Here is a 20,965-nt window from a genome sequence, read left to right as displayed (position 1 = left end):
TAACTTTAATATTATGGCAATAATGAATATGACAAAACAGCCAACTTGGTAAGGGATTTATTAAAATCAATTAAATGTGCTACATTATTAAGTGAAGATCCTGTGAAATGCATTAATTAATTAGTAAACTTTGAATAAACCTGCTGTCCTCCAAACCAGATATACTTTGGAGGTCGCAAAATAGTCACAATTTGTGTGAATATGCAAGAAAATATGTTGTTTTATGATGAGTTACCCTGTTCTAATTCAGCTGCTGCTGAAGTTAGGCACATTGAAAGCATCTGATTTGAAGAACCGTGAGGAGTGACTCATGCTGTAACCCGTGGCAGAAAGAGAAGCGAGATGGGTGGAAGTCAAATTACTTGCAGGGAGATTGCAAATTAGTAATACAAGATTTGCTACACACACATATTTTGGGAATACGGGGGTGAGGCAAGCTTTAAAGAAATACAGGATGAAAGATTAAAAGATATATTAACGTAAGCAAGTATGCTCCTGAGCCCCATTTTGTCCTTGTAAGTCTGCAAGGAGCTAGAAAATCTGATGATTTGAGGGTGGAAAATATCAACCAAGTGAGAGACACAAAAAGATTTAACACAATGCACAGACTGAAAATTTCCTGAAAGAGAAACACTCAACTCCAAATTTTATTAGGTTGTTCTGGCTATTATGTGGGTGTTTCCAGCCACATAATATGTTGCAGGGAGATGTATTTTCAAAAATGCATTTGAATAAATGCAGAACAAGAAGCAGATTTGGTGTAAAAACCTCTCTAAGAACTGCAGGTTGCTCAAGTGAGTCACTCCCTCAGCAACAGTGGAGAATATAGGCCAGCTTTCTATTGTTTTACAAGCAAATTACTTAAATCCTACTTTAACAATATTTATTCATTCATTTGCCAAACTAGGGCACACTATAGTACAACTCCATAAAATTAACTCATCATAACAATTCAGCTAAATCAACCGAATTCCAACTAAAAATGTAAATCACCCGGTTCTGCATAAATATCCTTTTCGTTTGTACAATGTTGGTTCTGGTTGCATCGAGGTCAGCGGTTTTCCCAAAGCTGACAGTACACCAGGGATGGCATAAATGTAACAAATAGATTTATCAGTTTAACATTAGGTTAAGTAAGAATTCTTCAGCTTTAAGTTTTTATGTTGTAATTTGAAGTCACTGGAACATCTGTTGATCAGAGCGGGAAACTGTAAACAGGTAAATTACTGTATTATCCATTAATGTCATATTTTTAACTGTATTAATCTCTGTAGTTTTAATATTTGATTATTATTTGATTGTAAAGCTGCTTTACCTTTTACATTTGTACCATCTTAATTTAGGCTTTTTCATTAAGTCCATTAAAAAGGAAGTTGACCTTTTTCATAGGAGAATTTCTGGGCTTGTCACAGCAGCAGCACATGTGTTACATTAACACTGATGACGGCACTATTAGCTCCAAGTGGCACAGTCGTGCTAAAATGAGCCAGGACACAGAGCCGAGTTGGTGCGGCCTGTAATGGTATCTAGTAACACCATTTTGGATGGAAATGGGCATTAGCTTTTTTAACAATGACTTGTTAAAACTATTTATCATCATCTACTACTCTACCCAGTACTGTAACTAAAAGTCCCTTCAGAAAGTGAGACAAAAATCCAAGGCTTGCTGTTCAATAATTGCTTATTTAAAGGACTGACGCAAAAATGTGGCTTTGCTAATGACTTAGAAACAATAACTATTGTAAATGTACCTGGACAAAGTATTTCAAAACCTCAAGTTAACTAAATCTGGCAACACACTCACAGATTAATTTTTTTTTTAAACAATTTTTAAATTAATTCAGTTAAAGTCTATTACTGTAAGCTGCTGTAACAAAAATGTTATGTCATGTTGCCTACACTTCATACACTGACACCACATGAACTGTGCTGAGTCACACACTATCCAACCTCTGGGTAAATGGCATTGTCCAAAAGTAATCGCATCAATAATCCACGGACCACAGCACTCCAAGTAAAATTTAGTTTACAGAACTACTGACAAGAGTGACTCAACTTTGGTAAGAGCAGAAAACTTACCAAACTTACAACAACAACAGAAATGAACTGCAACAATGCGAAGCAGTCAAAGAGTGGCCACAAGTGCTTAGGCAGAACCGATTACCTCCAACCAGCTCCTCTCCTGTGAGTTTAACAGCAAACGTCCATTCAAACCTTACAAAAGCCAGCTAGTCAGGTACCCGAAGAAAATTTGTAGGTTTTGACTACTAAAATCCGATCTTACACCAGACAAAAGAGACACAAAAGAATAAACAGAGCATAAAATCAAATCACAATGATATGAATAATCAGGACAGAAGGTAAAAAAGGGGGAAAATGGCAGCTGTGAGAAGTGATGGAGAGAGAAATGCAGATGTAAGCTAAAACTAGTGAAGGAAAGACAATGGGAAAATGGAGGACATGGAGGCTGTGACAAAACAGAAAATTGCAACTGCAAATATGAAACAAAAAGATTTGAAAATAAAGCCTCAAAATCAGGCAAAGAGATTAAGACCGATGAATAGACATGCTTCAGGAGTGGAAGAGACAAGAAAGGAAACGATGAGCTGCAGGAGAGAAAAGAAAAGGTCTAAAATGGAAAGGCAGAATAGAGAGGCTGATTAGCAGCAGAGAACGTGACACAAGCAAGCACTTACTGAGGTGCAACTCTCCTCCAGTATCTGTCGATGCCATTTTTGAAGTACAGAACCGCAAGCCACCTGACATTCACATCCAGCATGTGGTTATTGAAGATATTCTGTGGGAAAGAAACATAATCAGCTCAGCTCACAGTGCCTTGTTAGCTCAAATGAGTAGGACTACACAGTACTCTGATGGCTACAAGCCCTTTAAGATACAGCACCGTTAAAATCCAGGTCACACTGACTTTATGTTACAATATGTCTCAAGTGACCAAACTAATGCAGCTTTACTTATCATAAATGCCAAAATCACTGAGATTTAAAACGTAACCACAGAAAATACTGCTGTGTAAAGTCATTCTTCCTTACACGGCAAAGGCAGAGGCTCCATAAAGAGAGAACAGTAACATCAAAGATTGGAAACTTAGTCCTTTCAAGTTTGGGAGATAAAATGACAACGTGATTTTTCAAAAAGCATAACTTTTACTTTTGCTTTAATGCAAACCTAAAATATCCATCTGTTTTTTTTATTTAACTATGCAAGTTAAGAAAGAAACAAAATCCTCATCAGATTCCTCTCTGAAACAGTAATTCAGCTGCTTTGGTTCCCTTGCTCTTTATTTACTGACACCTTCTGTACCATCTCTGAGGTGAGAGATTAAGAGACCGCTATCATACTAAATGAGATGAGACAGCGCGCACACAGCACACCATGGCGTAATTGCCAGGGACCGTGGTATCAGGAACATCTCGTGAAAATTTAAATCATCTGTGACTCCAGAGATAACACTGAACTCAAAGCTAAGGATGACCCAAGATGGGATTTTTGAGATGGGGTCTAGCAATATGACCCCACCCCCCAATTCCACAAAACATCAAAGCACACACGCTTTTAAAGTGAGTTAAAGAAAAAGTTTGTGGTGATTTTCAGTATTACAAATGTAATAATAAATCACCTTGTGATTGTATGTCCCCACCAATTATGCTACAGTTTGTACCTATGTCTAAAAGTTCACACGGGGGAAAAAAAATGTGTTTTACATTTTTGCAATGTAAGGTCAAAGTTAACATCTTGGCCATCCTACACTTGCAAATATGATGGGCCATTAAAGGAGAGAAACAAATGTCACATTCTGATGTGCATTCTCCTCCATTAATCTGAGGCCATCTGAATGCATCAGTTTCATGAGCAACATTTATTTCCTTTCCATAAAAGTTACAATCTTATTTGGCTGGCTCTGCTAGCATTCACTTATCACTTTTAAAATGGCACAAGTCTGAACTGCATCCAGGAAGAGACAGGCTCACAGAACTGTCTCACACATCATTAGTTGCTCAGCTCACTCAGTCAGGCTTGTTGGAGAATGCCCTGAACAGCAATAATGTTAGGTGGGAATTTAAAACAAACAAACTAAAATTAAAAATAAAAAAAAAACCTCCATGTAGGAGGAACTTTCACTTTGTGCCTCGCCATCTCTCTATGTCCTAACTAACCTCAGGGAAATCTCGTAGTTGGTCCTATACATATGAGATATGCAAAAAACCAGCTTGTTATTATTTTACAAAAACTACCAGGGTCAACTATTACTATTAGCCTCCCTGTTACTAATAGACAATTGTGTATTGTGTATCCTTTTTTTCTGGGTAACAGCCCGCTGTGACTTGTTGTAGCTTTAAACAAGTCTCACACGTTTCCTGCAAGGTTGCAAACCTTTCTTTGTCCATTTCTGTGCAGGATCGTCTTCTTTGACACTTTGCTAGTCATCCACTAATGTCTTGGCACTTGTTCTGGGGTCTTTAGACACAGCTTTCACTAGTTTTCTTTCTAGAGTCCTTCAAATCTTTTGCTTCCTTCCTCTGCCAGGTTTGTTCTATACTGTGTGGCTCTCTCTTCAATTTTTCAATACTTATACACTATACGCTCTGATAACTTTGTATATCCATCTTCTTATATGTAAGCACCAACAACTCTATTTCTCAAGTCTGATTTAATCTGATTTCTTTTGTTTTTAGTATCATATTTTTTCCTCAAGTTTTTATACTGTTTTTTAAGATAACCTTCAGTTTTAACTTGATTTTACAAGCTTCAAGCATTAAAACATCAGTTCACAGCAGTGCTTTGTGCTCAATAAAAAGTTTAGTTTTCCAGAGAGCTGATAATATTGCCACTGGTAATATTTAATTTTTCTTAAATAATTCTGTTAATGTGTGTAAATACAAGTATTCTATGCTTTCTAAAGAAAACTAGTATTTCTAGAAATGCTTCCCTTGTTTTGTTGAAAAAGCATTTGGGAAAAACCAAAAAAACTTCAGAACTGCCTAAATTCTTTGTGGCACAGCTTCAACAACATGACCCCATTCCTCAGACACAATAGTATCACACAGTTGCACCAGATTTGTTGGCTGTACATCAATGTGACTCTCCCATTTCACCACACCCAACAGGTGCTATGTTGGATTACGATCTCAAGACTTTGAAGGCCTCTGAAGTACAGTGCTATATCAAAAGAAATCTTTGGATCTTTGTGAATTTGAGTGCATTACTCCTACTGGAAGCAGCAATCAGAAAATGAGAACGAAAACAGCCTTTACACAAAAAAGTGTGGTCAAAAAGAGATGGAGATGGGCAACCACATTACTCAGGTAGGCTCGGGTGTTTAAACAATGCTCAATTGGTACTAAGGGGCCCAAAGTATGGGGCAACCTTTTATTGTCAATTTTGGTGATGTCGTGTGAACTGTAGGTTCCTATTCTTAGCTGGCAAGTGTGTCACCTTCATATTGGGTGTTCAGATACTCTTCTGCATACCTTGATTGTAACAAGTGGAGCTATTGTGGTCTTCCTATTAGCTTGAAGCAGTGAAGCCATCTCCCCTGACCTCTGGCAGCAACAACGCATTTTTGTCCAGAGAGCGGCTGTTCAGTGGATATTACAAAGTTTCTGAAATATTAGGCTGTCTAGCACCATCAACCATGCCAAGCTAAGTCACTTGAAATCACATTTTTTCCCGTTTTGACATTGAGTTTGAACTTCAGCAGGTCATCTTGGTCATGTCTACATGCCTAATTGCGCTGACTTGCTGTAATATAATTTGCTGATTAGGTATCTACATTAGTTGCATCAGTTTAAGTGCTGTACCGGTAAATCTAAAAGTTATTTTCCTGAGCTAACTGGTTACTAAAGAGATGGAAGATCCAGCAACACCTGTAGTATACACAGTGTTGGGGAGTAACGGAATACATGTACCGCCATTACGTATTTAAAATACAAAATATGAGTAACAGTATTCCATTACAGTTACCGTTTAAAAAGGTGGTATTCAGAATACAGTTACTTTGTTGAATTAAAAGGATTACATGGCGGTCTTTTCCTGTTTCCTATGTTAGGCTGTCCCCTCTCTATTTTTGGTAATTCTACGCCAGCGGAAACCCAAACAAAACACATATTAAGAGGCTCTAATGCCTGTGTCTCAATCTCGCGGCCCATGTTACCCCCACTTGCGGCCCGCATAATTAAAAATTATTGTACAAAAAGTGATTTAATATGAAAGCAATAGGCAGAGTGTTACAGGCATAGCCCTAAAGAATGTAGCCTCATGGGCAGTATAGCCCAGTTCTAAGTAAGTTCTTAAGACTCGACTGTACTCTGTGTTCGTGTTTTCCTCCAAAACAATAAGTTCTGGTGGAGCAGCCTTTCAACGCCTCTCTCTGTCTCTCACTAGCAAACTTGACCCAAACAACAAAGTAAGGCTAGTTTTTGGCTATGAGCCCGACACGGAGCCCGACACGGAACCCGACGTATTAGTCAGAGGTTCCTTTACTGCGGTTCGGAGCCACGGACCTGTTTTATATACGCGCAGAATAGTTTTCCGTACGAGATCGCTGCAAAAAGTGCAGCCTTACCTAATGTCAACCTACTGTTACTCATTATATATTACAATTTAAAAATCTAGTTGGTATTGGTATGGCGAGTAGGGCTGCTACGATTAGTCGACTAGTCACTATTACGTCGACTGTTAAAATCGTCGATGACTAATTTAATAGTCGACGCGTCGTTTGACGCTTTGTAAGATCCCAAAAGACGCAGGAATAAGTAGTAGGATTTAAGAGTGTAATAATGGACTGAATCAGAAGATGGCAGCACTGCATGTACAAGGATGCCAGCTGCCATTAAACCCCGAAGAAGAAGAAGTAGCTCTGTCCCAGAATTCATAGCGCAGCCCAGCTCAGTTTCCAACAATGGCGGCAGCTGGTTAGTTTTAATATTACTCTTATTAGTCAAAGGAGCTTGCAAAGAAAAGCGTCTGGACTTCTTTAAGTTGAAGACGTTTCACCTCTCATCCGAGAAGCTTCTTCAGTTCTAAGGTCAAATGGTGGAGAGTCCCAGATATAACCTAGTAGGAGTAACCCCCCACAGAGGGACAAAAGGACCCCCTGATGATCCTCTAATCGCCTGAGCCAAGGTGTGAAACTGGGTGTGGGTCCCAATCAGCCAGAGTTTCGGGTGTGTTCATTGTGAAACCTGGCCCCACCTTATCATGCGAATTCCTGAGGTCAGATGGCCCAGGATGTGAGTGGGCGTTAAGGCGTCTGGGAAGGGATCTCAAAACTGGATTATAGATGGCAGAGAGTTGGTGTCGTAAACCCCCGCCTCTGTTCAAAGATGGTCGCTCACAGTGGACTCCTCTTTCAAACCATCTGTCCTCTCTGTCCAAAATGTGAACATTGGCATCCTCGAAAGAGTGTCCTTTATCCTTAAGATGCAGATGGACTGCTGAGTCTTGTCCTGTGGAGGTGGCTCTTCTGTGTTGTGCCATGCGCTTGTGAAGTGGCTGTTTGGTCTCTCCAATGTAGAGGTCTGAGCATTCCTCGCTGCACTGTACAGCATACACCACATTGTTAAGTTTGTGTTTTGGCGTTTTGTCTTTCGGGTGAACCAGTTTTTGTCTGAGCGTGTTGCTGGGTCTGAAATGCACCGGGATGTCATGCTTGGAGAAAACTGAGTTTTTCTGATACACCGACTACATAGGGGATGACAATGTTGTTGCGTCTGTCCTTTGCGTCTGTCCTTCTTATCCTCCCTCGCTGGTGTCTGGTCTTCTTTTCTGTGCCTCTTTGCTGACTTTAAGAACGCCCATTTAGGATAGCCGCACGAGTGCTTCCTTTACATGTGTGTGTTCCTTCTTTTTTTCCTTCAGGCTTAGAGGGAACATGTTCTGCCCGGTGGTGTAGGGTCCTAATTACTCCAAGTTTGTGTTCCAAAGGGTGATGGGAGTCAAAGAGGAGGTACTGGTCCGTGTGTGTGGGCTTCTGGTAAACTTCGATGTTGAGTTTGCCGTTCTCTTCAATGTGCACGGCGCAGTCCAGGAAAGGCAAACAGTCGTCCTTTGTGTCTTCCCAGAGCTAATGATAGTTATATAAGAGCAGATGCATGCTGGTGCAATAAGCTGTACGTCCAATGGATGCATGATCTGATTAGTCAACTAATCGCAAAAATAATCGGTGACTAGTCGACTATCAAAATAATCGTTTGTGGCAGCCCTAATGGCGAGTAGCCTTCAGTAATAGTAATAAAAATCACACAATAGTACTTTCATGTAGTTGTAAAAAGCATGATAATACATTAAGTAATCCAAAGTATTCAGAATACATTACGCTCATTGAGTAATGTAACGGAATATGTTACAAAATACATTTTGGGGCATGTATTCTGTAATCTGTAATGGAATACATTTTAAAAGTAACCTTCCCAATACTGAGTATACAGAAGACCTTTATTGCTTAAGCAGCACGTTTCCGCTTGTAGCCTTCATCAGGGTCATCATCAATTTAATACTGCAGCACTGATTCAATACCTGCAGCATCATCATCCGGAGGGATCCATCCTTATGCTTCTCCAAAGAGAGAGAGCTCAGCATCTTTAGTCACATAGCACAACAGTGGTAACTACATTTACTGCCTTTAAAAAAATAAAAAATAAATTAAAAAAAAACCCACCCCAAAATAAAGACCGGAATAATCAGAAGCTAACATCAAATTACTTTGTGTACCTCACCTCACAAAGCTGTCTTTACAAACTTACACATTACTAATTGCTGTGACTTACTAAAGGTTACTAAAGTGTGCATGGATGCATTAGCATAACTAGATAGATAATTTGCAAGATGACACCCTAAGTAGCTGTGAAAATGTTTTATTCTAATACGGTTAAAAGAGGAAGTCTAACCTAATGCATCTAATATTACGTGATGTACTGTTAGACCTCACCCATAGTACTCATTGTGCAAGAAGCATGGCTCATTCAGTAACTGTTGTAACATCAACAAATATCATCAATGTTTGAATAATAAGATCATGTCACTGTAAAACCCGGAATGTAACATATCCCGTGTCTAAGACGCAACAGGACTACGAGAGGAGACAGACAACAAAGGCTATCGTTAGTTTCACTATATTTCACATCGTGGAGAAGTAGTTTCAAAAGGAATTTTCGGAGAGACTTCCAACGTGAAAAGGAAATCGCATGCAGTGTTGTCTCACAAATCTACAGTGTATTATTGGCAAATATAAAGGAAAATAATAAACTGTTCCATGAATGTAATAATCATTCGAGCTTACCCTTGCAGAACACAACCTGAGCCAATTTATTTACAAAATGCAGAGAGAGATGAAAGTGAAATCCATCTCATTGTATTGTATTGTATGGTTTAGACAGCAAACAAAAATGTGTGAGGATCCACTGTGGATCCACAAGGGCTTTGTGGTGAAAAGACACCAAGTGGCAGGTGCCGGTCAGGGCATTGTTTACCAGCTTTGTCACCACACATGCTTTTGCATATTGACAGTTGATGTGGTTAAAAAAGAAAAAAAAACTTGTTAGTTACTTTCGTGTGAAGGTGACTGGACAGACTGTTAAAACAGAAAATATCTTACTCCTCAGTGTCCTGTTCTAATGCAGAGAGAAATATTTCCATCCATCTGAAAACAAAGAAGCCCTAAAATGATACGTTTCAGCAGATAAATTAAACCCGGTGGCATCTAACTTTCAGCAAAATACCCTATTAAGATCTTTATTAGTTTTAGTGGTTTTGATGTAGACTTTATTTCTCTTCTTTGATATCATGGCCTCACCAGAAGGACTGAGTAGAAGCCTGGCTGGGTCTCCCACTGCCGGAGCTGCTCCTCCGCAGGCTTGAGCACAGCTGTGTCCTGACTGGTAGCTTGGGTTAAGGCCTGCAGCACCACTGAACTGGCACTGTCCATATCCATAGCTGGATATATCTGAAGGAAAACAAAAGGGGAGGGAGAGAAGGAAAGACAGACAGAAAGCAGAATTTATTTTTTCTGTCCGTGAAAAGTTCTGGTTGAGCTGGGAGTAAAACCTTTCAAAATTGTTTCAGTGTAGCTAAAGCTGATGCAGTCAAATTACATCTACAAAAAAAAATGTCAGTACAAGGAATTTCTGTTGCTTTGTCTGTGGCTGCATCTTTTTCCATCTTATTTTTATTATAGATCAAGCAGTGCTGAAATCACTGTCAAACTGACTGGGAAAGAAACAAACCCATCCGAATAAAGAGAAGCGCACCTAATAGAAACACTGACAGTCATCTCGGCTGTACAAAGAGCTGTTCTGTCCCAGATAGAATTCAAGCACCCCAGCTTCACACGTCCAAAGGTGTTTTTCAGTCTCAAAGGAAGTACCCGAGTCACTTTCACAGTCTGAATAATGAACTGTTGCCTAACCAGGCCTACACTGATAACATGAATCCTTCATTATGAGCTCAACCTTTCATGAAGGGATTAACAGATTTTGTTTCCCTTTTTTTAAAACACTCTCCTCAGTACAAAACAAAATGAGCCATTTACAATATGAATAAAAAAATACATTTATTAGTGTTATTCCAAATACATTACATTAAAAACGTTTTTAAATAATCCTTTTAACAAACCAGTCATATTAAATTGGCACCATACTACTAAGTGCCATCCGTGAAATCATTAGTAGTATGGTGGCTGACTTTTCATGACTAGGTTAGAAAAACAGCATAGGGAACAACAAGACTGCCATCTACAGTCCAAAAGTAAATATCCTGCACCACAAAACACTGTGTGCGTCTGTAACTACATGTGCATTAAGAATGCATCAGGAGCATTGCGGCCGGTGCAATTTTCACATTACAAAGTATAATTATTGTAGTGCACAGTCCATGCATTATACATTACCATTATTAATTTTGATTATAGTAAGACTAGTACCAGTCAATTCTTAAAGACATTAATGAAGGTCGACTTTGTGAGCACAGTTATCTTGATTTAAGATAAACATTCACCTACAAATTGATAAGCGTTTCCTCACAGATAAACTTTACCTTGGTGGGCCACCCAGACATAATAAGAGTTACCAAGTATACTTTAAGTAATTCGAGCTTATTCCCCCCCTTATTTGCCTGTGTAAATGATGCTATCTGCGATCAGTGTCCAGGTTGTTATTGTGGCAATGTGGTTTCTGCTTTCTCTGAGAGTGGAAGCAGAACTGCTGCGAACTGGAGGGTCAACTCCAACTGGAAACTGCAGAAAGTGACTACTGATTCAAGTGCCGCTACAGTGAGTTTACTGAGCCTGCAGACCAGAATAAGGACTGTCACCAGCTGCAGTCTAAGACGGTGGAATTCGAAGTTCATCTGCAGGATGAAAGGCTCATTCTGCAGAGCCAACTGATTATAATATTCACTTATTTTTCACAAAGCACTTGACAAATAAGATTTTCTCCTTTTATTTACAGGGAGGGGTACTTCTACACTTTCATTTCCAACTCACATTCCACTCTTGTGACTGTTGACAACGCTTTCCTGACCATCTCCATGCAAACTGAATCAGAAATGGCAAAAAAGGATTTCACTCCAAAGAATCCAATAATTCAGTCCAATAAAAATCCCTTGTTTTGACATCTGTAACTTACGTCATATTTTTATTTCTATTTTCTTTCCTTAAGTATGGCGTCTTGACAGTCACCCTTCTATTAATACTATTTGCTAATTTTTGTATGTTTGTTTCACTTAAATGTTTAGATCATCAAACAAATTTAAATATTAGACACAAAAAGCAGTTTCTAAATGAAGGTGTTTATTATTACGGGGAGAGAAAAAAATCCAAACTTATATGGCCCTGTGTGAAAAACTGATTGCCCCCTAAACCTAATAATGGCTGGGCCACTCTTACCAGCAACAAGTGCAATGAGTCTTTTACAGAGAGGAATTTTGGCTCATCTCAACCCCATTGTAAGATTTTCAAGCATGAACTGCCTTTTTATTCAATATTCAAGTTGAGGTCAGAAACAGATGGCCGGATATTCTACTTAAGGATGTTTTGGTAGACAGCAGAATTCAGCAAGTCTTCCAGGTCCTGAGGCAATAAAACAGCCCCAGACCACTACACTACCAGCACCATATTTTACTTTTGGTGCGATTTTCCTTTTCTGAAAATCTGTTTCTTTTATGCCAGATGTAATGGGACAGACACCTTCCAAAAAGTTCAACATTTGTCTCATCAGTCCACAGAGACGAAAGCGGATCGTTGAATGAAACGGATGAACCAGAATTGGTTTGTAAAAATGGTGCAACGACAGTGGTGTGGAACTGGTTTAGCTTTCGTCCGTCAGATACACAAAGCACTATTTTTGGTAGAGCATGCCAGCGGACCGTCGTTATTACCGTGTTGTTTGGTAAATACGGCACACTTAAAATCAAACCTTTGATTTTTCTGAAAATCGTGCCCCTTATAATCCCATGTGCCTTATGTATGAATTCTGGTTGCGTTTACTGACCTCGAAACGATTTTATGTCGTACACGGCGCTCGAAAATCTGTCAAATGTTTTAGTACGACTTTGCTAAGCTACGAACCCACACCACTTGATGGATTGTCGGGGCATTACGGCTATCGTAGGCAGGAGCCTCGCGGAGTGATACGTACTGTGCTTCAACAAAATATTACCGTATTGTGTGTGTATAGCCTCTTTTTAAGTTTTGTGGATATTATACATGGTTATGCTGAGGATATGTCGGCCAATTTCCACTGGAAATGCCTTTTGGTTAAACTGTCAGCAAGGAATTTGCACTGTTACGTTTTTATACAACTTTAATGTAAAAAAACAGCTGCTTGTTTAAGTGAAAATACATTGATGGGGTTTTTTTTGCACTAATAAAATTGTGGAGTTGTAAAGTATTTTCTCTAGTGTCAATTATATCGTCAGTTATATCGTTATCGCAAATTTTCAAATCTATATCGTGAGAAATATTTTTGGTTATATCGCCCTGCTCTACCAGTCACTTTCTTTGAATCATGAACTCTGACCTTGACTGAGACATGTGAAGCCTGCGGTTCTTTAATGTTGTTCTGGGTACTTTGTGAGCTCCTAGATGAGACGTCGATGTGCTCTTGGAGTAATTGTGGTAGGCCGGTCACTCCTGGGAAGCTTCACCACTGTTCCAAGTTTTCTCCATTTGTGTATAATGGCTCTCACTTTGGTTCAATTGAGTCCCAAAGCCTTACAAATGGCTATATGTAACCCTTTCCGCCTCACAGATTTCAGTGACTTCGTTTCACAGGCGTTTCTTCAGATCGTGGCATGATGTGTTGCTTTTAGAGCTCTTTTAGCCTGTTTCACTTTGTCAGACAGATTCTATTTCAGTGATTTCTTGAGTCAGCAGGTCTGCCAGTAATAATGCCCGAGTGTGTTTAGTAAAACTGAACTCAGCTTTCCAAAAAAATGTGGTCAAAGTTAATTCATGATCTAACAGGAGGGGCAATTACTTTTTTACAGGAACAGGTAGATTTTGATAACTTGCCTCCCTTAATCAGTGAAATCATCTTTTAAAAACTGGATTTTGTATTCATTGGGGTTATCTTCATCTAATACAAAAAAATTGATGATCTGAAACATGCAAGTGTGTCAAATATGCAAAACACAGGGGAATCAGGAAGAGGGTAAACATTATTTTCACACCACTGTATGTAGACATAACACTGCTTTATCCCTTTAATTGGGTGCCTCTTTCGACATGAATGCTTCATAGGTCATAGTAAGTCGTTCAACAAAAATACCCTCCTCTGAAAATGGTCATGACAGACAGACCTGTAGCAATACTGGGGAACTATCACTCAAGGCCATGAAGGAAAAAAAAAACACTAAGAAAGTCCGACTCATTGGAAGCAACAGAAATGAAGGTTGGTTCAAGAGTTTTAGACAGTACTGTATGTTTACTGCAGAAACTAAAGTTAAATAGTGATTAGTCAGTAAAATAAAATAAAAAAATATGATACAAAAAAAGAAAAATGTGTTTTTGGTTTAATCTTCTCTTGTTTAAAGTTTAGTAGAGTTTAAATCCAGTCTAAAAGCTTTAAAAAAAAAAAAAACAGGGTGCAGCAACAGAAACTCAGCTGGTACCGAAATGACAATGAGTGTTATGTGGAGCATTCAAGCACTGAAATGCTTGCAAAGCAGAGGGAAAAAATTAGAAACTTGGATAAAATCCAGTTTTTGAAATGTTGTATAGAAGGGCGGATTTGGCAGAGAGCCTAGTCTTGGCTCCAGCAGTAGCAGCTAATAACGTTACACTCAACCCTCTGAGAAAAGCACAGGAGGACAGGCTCTGTCCCCAAACTCCTCCCCCATGCAAGACCAATACTGCTGAGGTTTGATCAAAAGGTAAATAAAGATGTTCCGCTCTCTGCAGTCAAATTTAACAACAAAACAATAAAATTATACTAAAATACAAAAAGGTTACATCCGTTGGACTTGGGGTTACCAAGGTAGCCCACACATAGTACCTAAGGTATACACCAAGTTTACCTTAGGTACTAAAAAACCATGTCGAGCACTGCTGAGCTGACCTGAGTAGGTACTAATGGAAGGGCTTTAAGTGAGCATGTAGTGGCAAATGAAATAAGCCTTTGGATGAACAATGACGGCATTGTGATTTTGCCAGGCAGTTCCTATTAAATACCATCTATTAAAAATGTTTATTTAGGTAATATATGCTTTAATATAATAACTTATTTTCCTATGGTTAGTGATGTTATAGGACAAATTTCTGGTGAGGAGGAATACATTATTAAAGCATTACTGAAACAAATTCTGATAACACAGAATCTGCAGATTGACTTCAATCAGTAGCATTATGAGTTTAAGTCGTGCTTATCTTTTCTGTAATGTAATAAAATATCATCCATTTAGAAAACTGACCTGTGTGAGCTGCCTGGTTTGCTAGGACATTGTCTACTGATATACTGATAATCTCACTGTCGTGGACGGTTTCAGGATTATCTAGCTTACTCTTGGTGGGTATTTTAGTTAAAGACATCATTAAAATGGTGGTAGTAAGTAGACCACTGTAATATACCAAAATTCTTTTTCATGACACATGCTTTAACTTTTACCAGAAAAAAAAACCCACCACGGCCCAAAAAGAAACAAAGCACTTAAGACAGTTTTTTGTTTTCCCTACAGTGACATACAGTATGAGAATGTGCTCTGTTCTGATCACATACTGCTTTTTTTGTTTTACCACTGTAAGAGTCACAACCTTAAACTTGTTCATCCACAATCCAAATCTGCATAACTATTCACGGTCCTTGGTGAGTGTAATGAGACAAACCTGGGGCAAGTCTGACTGCAGGAGCAAGACCAATGTGTCAACCTCAAATTGCTATTTAGTAGCTCAAAAGGTAGCTACTTCAATAATCTCCAACAAAGCACAAAAGAGGGAAAGAAAGCTGTTCCCGCTGAAGATAGAAGAAACAAACTTGTTTTGCCACTTAAGACAGAAACAGGCCACTGAGTACAGCCAAGCTACAAAGGAAGATTATACCAGCACCTAATGATGTGTGACTCAAACAAATCACTCCAATTACCACTGTTGTAGCCCTCACTAGTTCACATGAAGAGCAAAAGATGGACGTAAAATTGCACGGTGGAAAAGCTGGGCGTTTCGCATTCTGTTAAAAAGCTCAACGCAGGAGAGATCATCCCACGCAGAAAATATTTTCTAGTTTTATTATCTGACGATGCTGTGCAGTTTCTGAAGCGTTACAAGGTTAAGATACTTTATTTACTGTTAAGCTAAAGTGTTATTTTATACTTTAAATCATATGCTGTGTCACTGGATTTAAGGCTGCTGGCACCTTCTTTCAGTAATCACTCTTGACAACAGCTAATTGGAAAATGATAGAAAATACCCCTTAATTTACATACATGAAATGCTACTACCTGAATATCGTGATATGATTTGGGGGTTATATCACCCACGCGTAAATTGCCAACACATGAGGCTAATCCAGCGGTAGGCAGCTAAATATTGTTTTGCACTTGCCGTAGCTTCTGTCGCTAACACTAGCTTGCTGTCAAATGTTGGCTCGGTTGACAAGAAAGCTAGGGTGGCAACTGCAGGGGCTATCGGTACATTTACTGATTTACCTCCAACTAAAGCTACGGTAACACACGCCTGGACATTTTACACTATATATAGCTATATGTGTCTACAGGCCTTTAGTCAAAGCAAGGATTTGTTATGATTGTACAAACGCAGTCGCTAGCATGTCTACGCAGTGGGTTAGTTTGTTTCTGAAGCACAGAAGGAACCAAAACAAGCTCAGTGGCGTGGGGTAATAGTGGGGCAGAATTTTTAAACTAATGTGATTCACATTTGCCTTTTACTACTGCTGTAGGATTATATAGTCCAACTTGCTGTAGTCTTGCCCCAGTGCGCGTCATCTATAATCAAAATACCGCTCACTCACTAAAGAACCGGGGTGGGCAGAGTTCATAATCGTGCATATACCCCAAAACACCAAAGCTAACTTTAGGCTGACTAGCTAGCAAGCTTGAACTTATTCTATCCAAACCAACGTCCGTCAGTAGTATTTGTCCTGGCAACCAATTAAATATTTCTACAAAGACATATGAAGCTGGACTCACCTAAAAGAAAAGCAGTAGAAAACAGAATCTGTGCTTGTAACAGTGGCTGCTAAAGCGCTGCCAGTGGTAATGTAATGAGAGTTGGAAACACACGCTTGTAGGAATGGCGCGGGGAGAACAGCAGGCGCGTGTTGATGACGTAGGATCAGCGGCAGGCTGCTTCATCATGAGTAAAGAGAGCCAATCGCTGTTTAGAATACTGACACCAAAAAATCTGGCTGCTGAATTTTTGTATTTTGTTTGTTTTTGTAGGAAGTATTTTAAAGTTAATTCCGTCCTGAACTGGAAACCAGTGAAGTTACTTCAGTACTGGAGTAATATGTTCAAATTTCAATGTGCCTGTAAGGACTCTGGCCACTGTATTCTGAACAAGCTGAAGTAACCCTACTAATGATTTGGCAAACAGTAGTCTAGCCTGCTTGATATGAATGCATAGACCCATTTTTCAAAGTCAGTCTCAGAAATATATTTTCTAACTTTTCATACACTTGTTAAGTGGTAGAAAGCTGTTCTGGCGACCTTATTTGTATAATTATCCAAACTGAGTTCCAAAATAATGCCAAGGTTCCTGACTTGCTCACTGTGTTCAGAGAGAAGAAGATAAACATGGACGAAATTCTGTTTCTGACATTTTTGGTGCAATCACAAATATTTCTGTCTTGTCTCTGTTCAGTTCTGAAAAGTTTCTATACATCCATCAGTTAATGTTATCAGTGCAGCTTATTAAACTGTGAACAGTAGTTAGATGATTAAAGAAAAATAAAAAGCACAACTGTGTATCATCTGCATAAGAATAGTAGGACATATTATTATTCTTTTTGATAGTGCCAAGCACATAAAGGACATTTTAGTATCTTGTTTAATATTTGTCTATTTAAACTTGCATAGAGACCATGCATTATTCAGATATACAGTTTCATGATTACTTAATTTCCTGATTTACTTTAATTATCTTTTTTTTCCAGTTCAGTACATTAGTTCTAGTATGTTTCCAGGGTGGGCTTTCTCATTTCAGTTCAGTTTTTGTTTGTTTGTTTGTTTGTTTGTTTGTTTGTTTGTTTGTTTGTTTGTTTGTTTGTAAGTCCCAAAAAGTTGATTCTGTTCATCTGGACATAGCGTTTTCAGTGGGAAAAACATTCCATCGCTCATCCAAGTGACGTCTTCAGTCTTAGCGATTTCCCTACCAGGATGATTGAGCATGCATCAAGACGTTTGTTTGTAAGTTTCTTTTTTATATATAATTTGACAATATGGTCAGTTTTCAGGGGTGATGCAAACACAGCACTTTGTGAAGGTGGCTTTGTAATATAAAATTCAATAAATAGATCAGTGTGTCCTCTGATTTTAAGTGTCAACAGATTTGACTAAAACTAAAGACACAGGTATATATATTTCTTTTATTTTTGTGAGCAATATTGTTTTGTCTGTTTTTTTATTTTGTTTAAATATCTATTTGTTTACATCTACTGTTTGTTAAGGTTTAATTAATTATTATAATCATGATACCTTCTGTACTGTTTGTCGTTCATTATGATTCCCCAGGATCTCAAGCTGTTTTCTCAGAAAAGGCCGGCTGTCCTATAAGGCTTGTGTTTATGTGATGCTGTTTCATTAAATAGCATCGCTAATTTCTTCACAATTTGGCCTCAGTCAGAAAACCAAAGAAAAACTTCATTTTGTATTTGCTGAAAAACTCTAAAGGGCTACGACTCATCATTTTCTCGGTGGAACAACGCACTTTTGGGTTGAGTTGTGCCAAAACTTGATTTCCAGCATTTTGCCAAAAAGTGATTGCCTGTATTTAAACTGCTATAAATAACTTTTTGGCCTATATGTCAATTGTGTCCAGTCCATCATGAATGATATCAAGTCATCTTGAGCCACAAACGACATTCCTATCACAAGGTGAAAGCCGCAATCACTTTTTTGCAAAGCGACTTTTATATATCCTTTATTTATCATGTTAAAAGGTCTCACTTACATTAAAAAATGTATTTTAAGAGTAATCTGGCCAAGAGAATAGCAGAAATTGCAACAAATATAACAATAGGTCTATAAGGATATTTTAAGTGGCCTTAAAGGGTTGGATTGGTTATAAAGTAGGTACAATAACACAAAGTCATCACTTGAAAAATGTTAATTTTGAAATTTTATATATAACCCCATTTGTAAATCATGCTCATAAAGTCTATTTCCCAATACAAGTAAAGACATTAACGTAAAAAAATTGAAAAGAAAAAAAGAAAAAAAAATAAACTGGAAAAAAGAAATTGAAAAACAATCACTTTTTTGCCTGAAGGGCCACTATGCACCGGCCGAACAAGCAGTGACAGCAGTCCATTGGTTCATTTTCATGACTGACACTGGATTGCCCAATCAAATCTCGTAACGTGACCGGCCCCTCCCATAGCTATGCTGTGTGCTCATGGATCAAATGGCGAGAAGGTGGAGCTGGAAAGCTGAGAGAAAATAGTAAAAACAAAAATAGATGCAATAAAATGTGCCAAACTAACAGACATGTTAGCTGTCGGGGCTGCTGCACCGTGAACAGTAGTACCAGCAACAAGTAGTAACCAGGCCTCACAGTCAGAGGAGCGTGCTGCTGCTAGCACCAGCTGAGGGGAACACACACATATATACATACCAAAAAATAATCCAAGTCCAGTCCTGTTGACATCTCTGATCCCTAAATGTGGCTTGTATTCAAGGAATTCTCTAATCTTGCACATGGCATGTGGTCATTCACTGGGGGGAAAGGCATAACCCAGAGTACACAGGATAGTTATCTGTAGAGTGTATCTGTAGAGTGTAGACGAGTTTATCTTCTCACATAATCTCGAACTGCTTGATTTAGATTTTCTTACCACTAGGTGGCAGAGATATTTCAAAGCAGATGTACAGGCACGCAGCCTTTAGGTTATCAGGTCAGAATCTTGACCAATGTATAAATGAAAACTGCTTATTTTAAAAACCTGGAAGTTATACAAGACAAAGTGGACCACATTTCTGTCAGTCTATCATCGGTGACACCAGAGATAAACAAATCATGCAATCACACATTTATGTTGGCTCCCAAGAGAGTATTCATTCCTCTCTGTGGTTTACCACACAATAAGTATTATGCATTTACTGAATACTGATCACATCAAATAAATATAGTTTACCACATAAAGCAACCTACTCAGTGCAAGACACCAACTGACTAAATGTGCCCTATTTCAGTATTTCTCAAAATCAGAGTAACTTGATATTTGTGTGGAAAATGCTGGTCAAATAGCCTTTAATGTGTTCTGGGCAATAAGCAGACATATTACAGACATATCACTTAAGTATCTGAGAAAGTACAAGTACTGTGAGAAACTAGTTCGCCTTTTTGCACATAGCCCATTGTCAGGTGACATGCAGAACATGTTTTTCCACACAGTTATCTAACTGTAAATCATAGTGACACTAATCCCTATCAGTCTTCGTTTGAATTTCGGTGGCCATTTCACTGAAGGCTGTGTATTAACTGGGATAACTTACAATTATGGTACGCATGTCAAGAAAAAAGCTTTCTAGACATTATAACGACAAGAAAGATGATCACTTTTGACAAACAATGGATTTGTTGATACAAACAGAATAGAAGAGAAATATCCTTTATTGTCCCTCGTTGGGAAATTCACGTGTTACAGCAGCAAAGTGAAAGGCAGACAGAACTTGCAGATTCAAGTAAAGAATATCAAATAAAAAATGAGAAATGACAATTTTACAAATACTTGATCAGACATTGCAGCGCTAAAGGTGAGTGAGACTTTTTTTAAATGAAAATGAAGTCATAATGCAGCTGCTCAGAACACGATAAGATTTAATTACACACTTAGCACTCTTCCATACCTACCAGCCTAAGTTTGTGTGTGTGTGTGTGTGTGTGTGTGTGTGTGTGTGTGTGTGTGTGTGTGTGTGTGTGTGTGTGTGTGTGTGTGTGTGTGTGTGTGACTGTCTGCCTGTCTGTGTGTATATTGAGATGTTCTTTAACCCTTGTGTGGTGTTCGTATTTTTGTTACTCAGCCAGTGTTCATGGGTCTGGTGGACCCGCTAGAGTTTTGGCTTTCCAAATTAACACTATCAAACAATTTTATGTTAAATTACTCAACAGATGTTTACTTCATCCCAATTACAAGACATATGAACAGCAAACATGGTTAATTTTTTCCCTTTACCTTTGTTAGATCACATTTATGAATTAATGTGCTTCTCGTTTTTCTTTTATATAAAATGTTATAAATAAATCAGTTATAATCAAGTGGAGTGAGTGGAAAGACACAAC

The 20,965-nt window shown here is 38.5% G+C and overlaps 1 protein-coding gene across 1 annotated transcript in view; it reads right to left on the bottom strand.

Annotated features, from left to right (window-relative positions):
* ipo11 (importin 11) overlaps positions 1–16,775 on the bottom strand; it is a 132,687-nt gene extending 115,912 nt beyond the window's left edge. The window contains exons 1-3 of the mRNA XM_085425826.1: positions 16,654–16,775; positions 9,812–9,961; positions 2,697–2,797 (exon numbers count right to left, since the gene is read on the bottom strand). Coding sequence (XP_085281952.1) covers positions 2,697–2,797; positions 9,812–9,949 — 239 coding nt within the window. The 5' untranslated portion in view covers positions 9,950–9,961; positions 16,654–16,775. The remainder of the gene's footprint in view (positions 1–2,696; positions 2,798–9,811; positions 9,962–16,653) is intronic.
* Positions 16,776–20,965: the final 4,190 nt, after the last annotated feature.

This window comes from Rhamphochromis longiceps, linkage group LG12, assembly GCF_057381845.1.
Source record: "Rhamphochromis longiceps isolate RC_006_pf linkage group LG12, R_longiceps_female_GT1.1, whole genome shotgun sequence".
Lineage (NCBI taxonomy): Eukaryota > Metazoa > Chordata > Actinopteri > Cichliformes > Cichlidae > Rhamphochromis > Rhamphochromis longiceps.
This window is presented reverse-complemented; position numbering and strand designations above follow the sequence as displayed.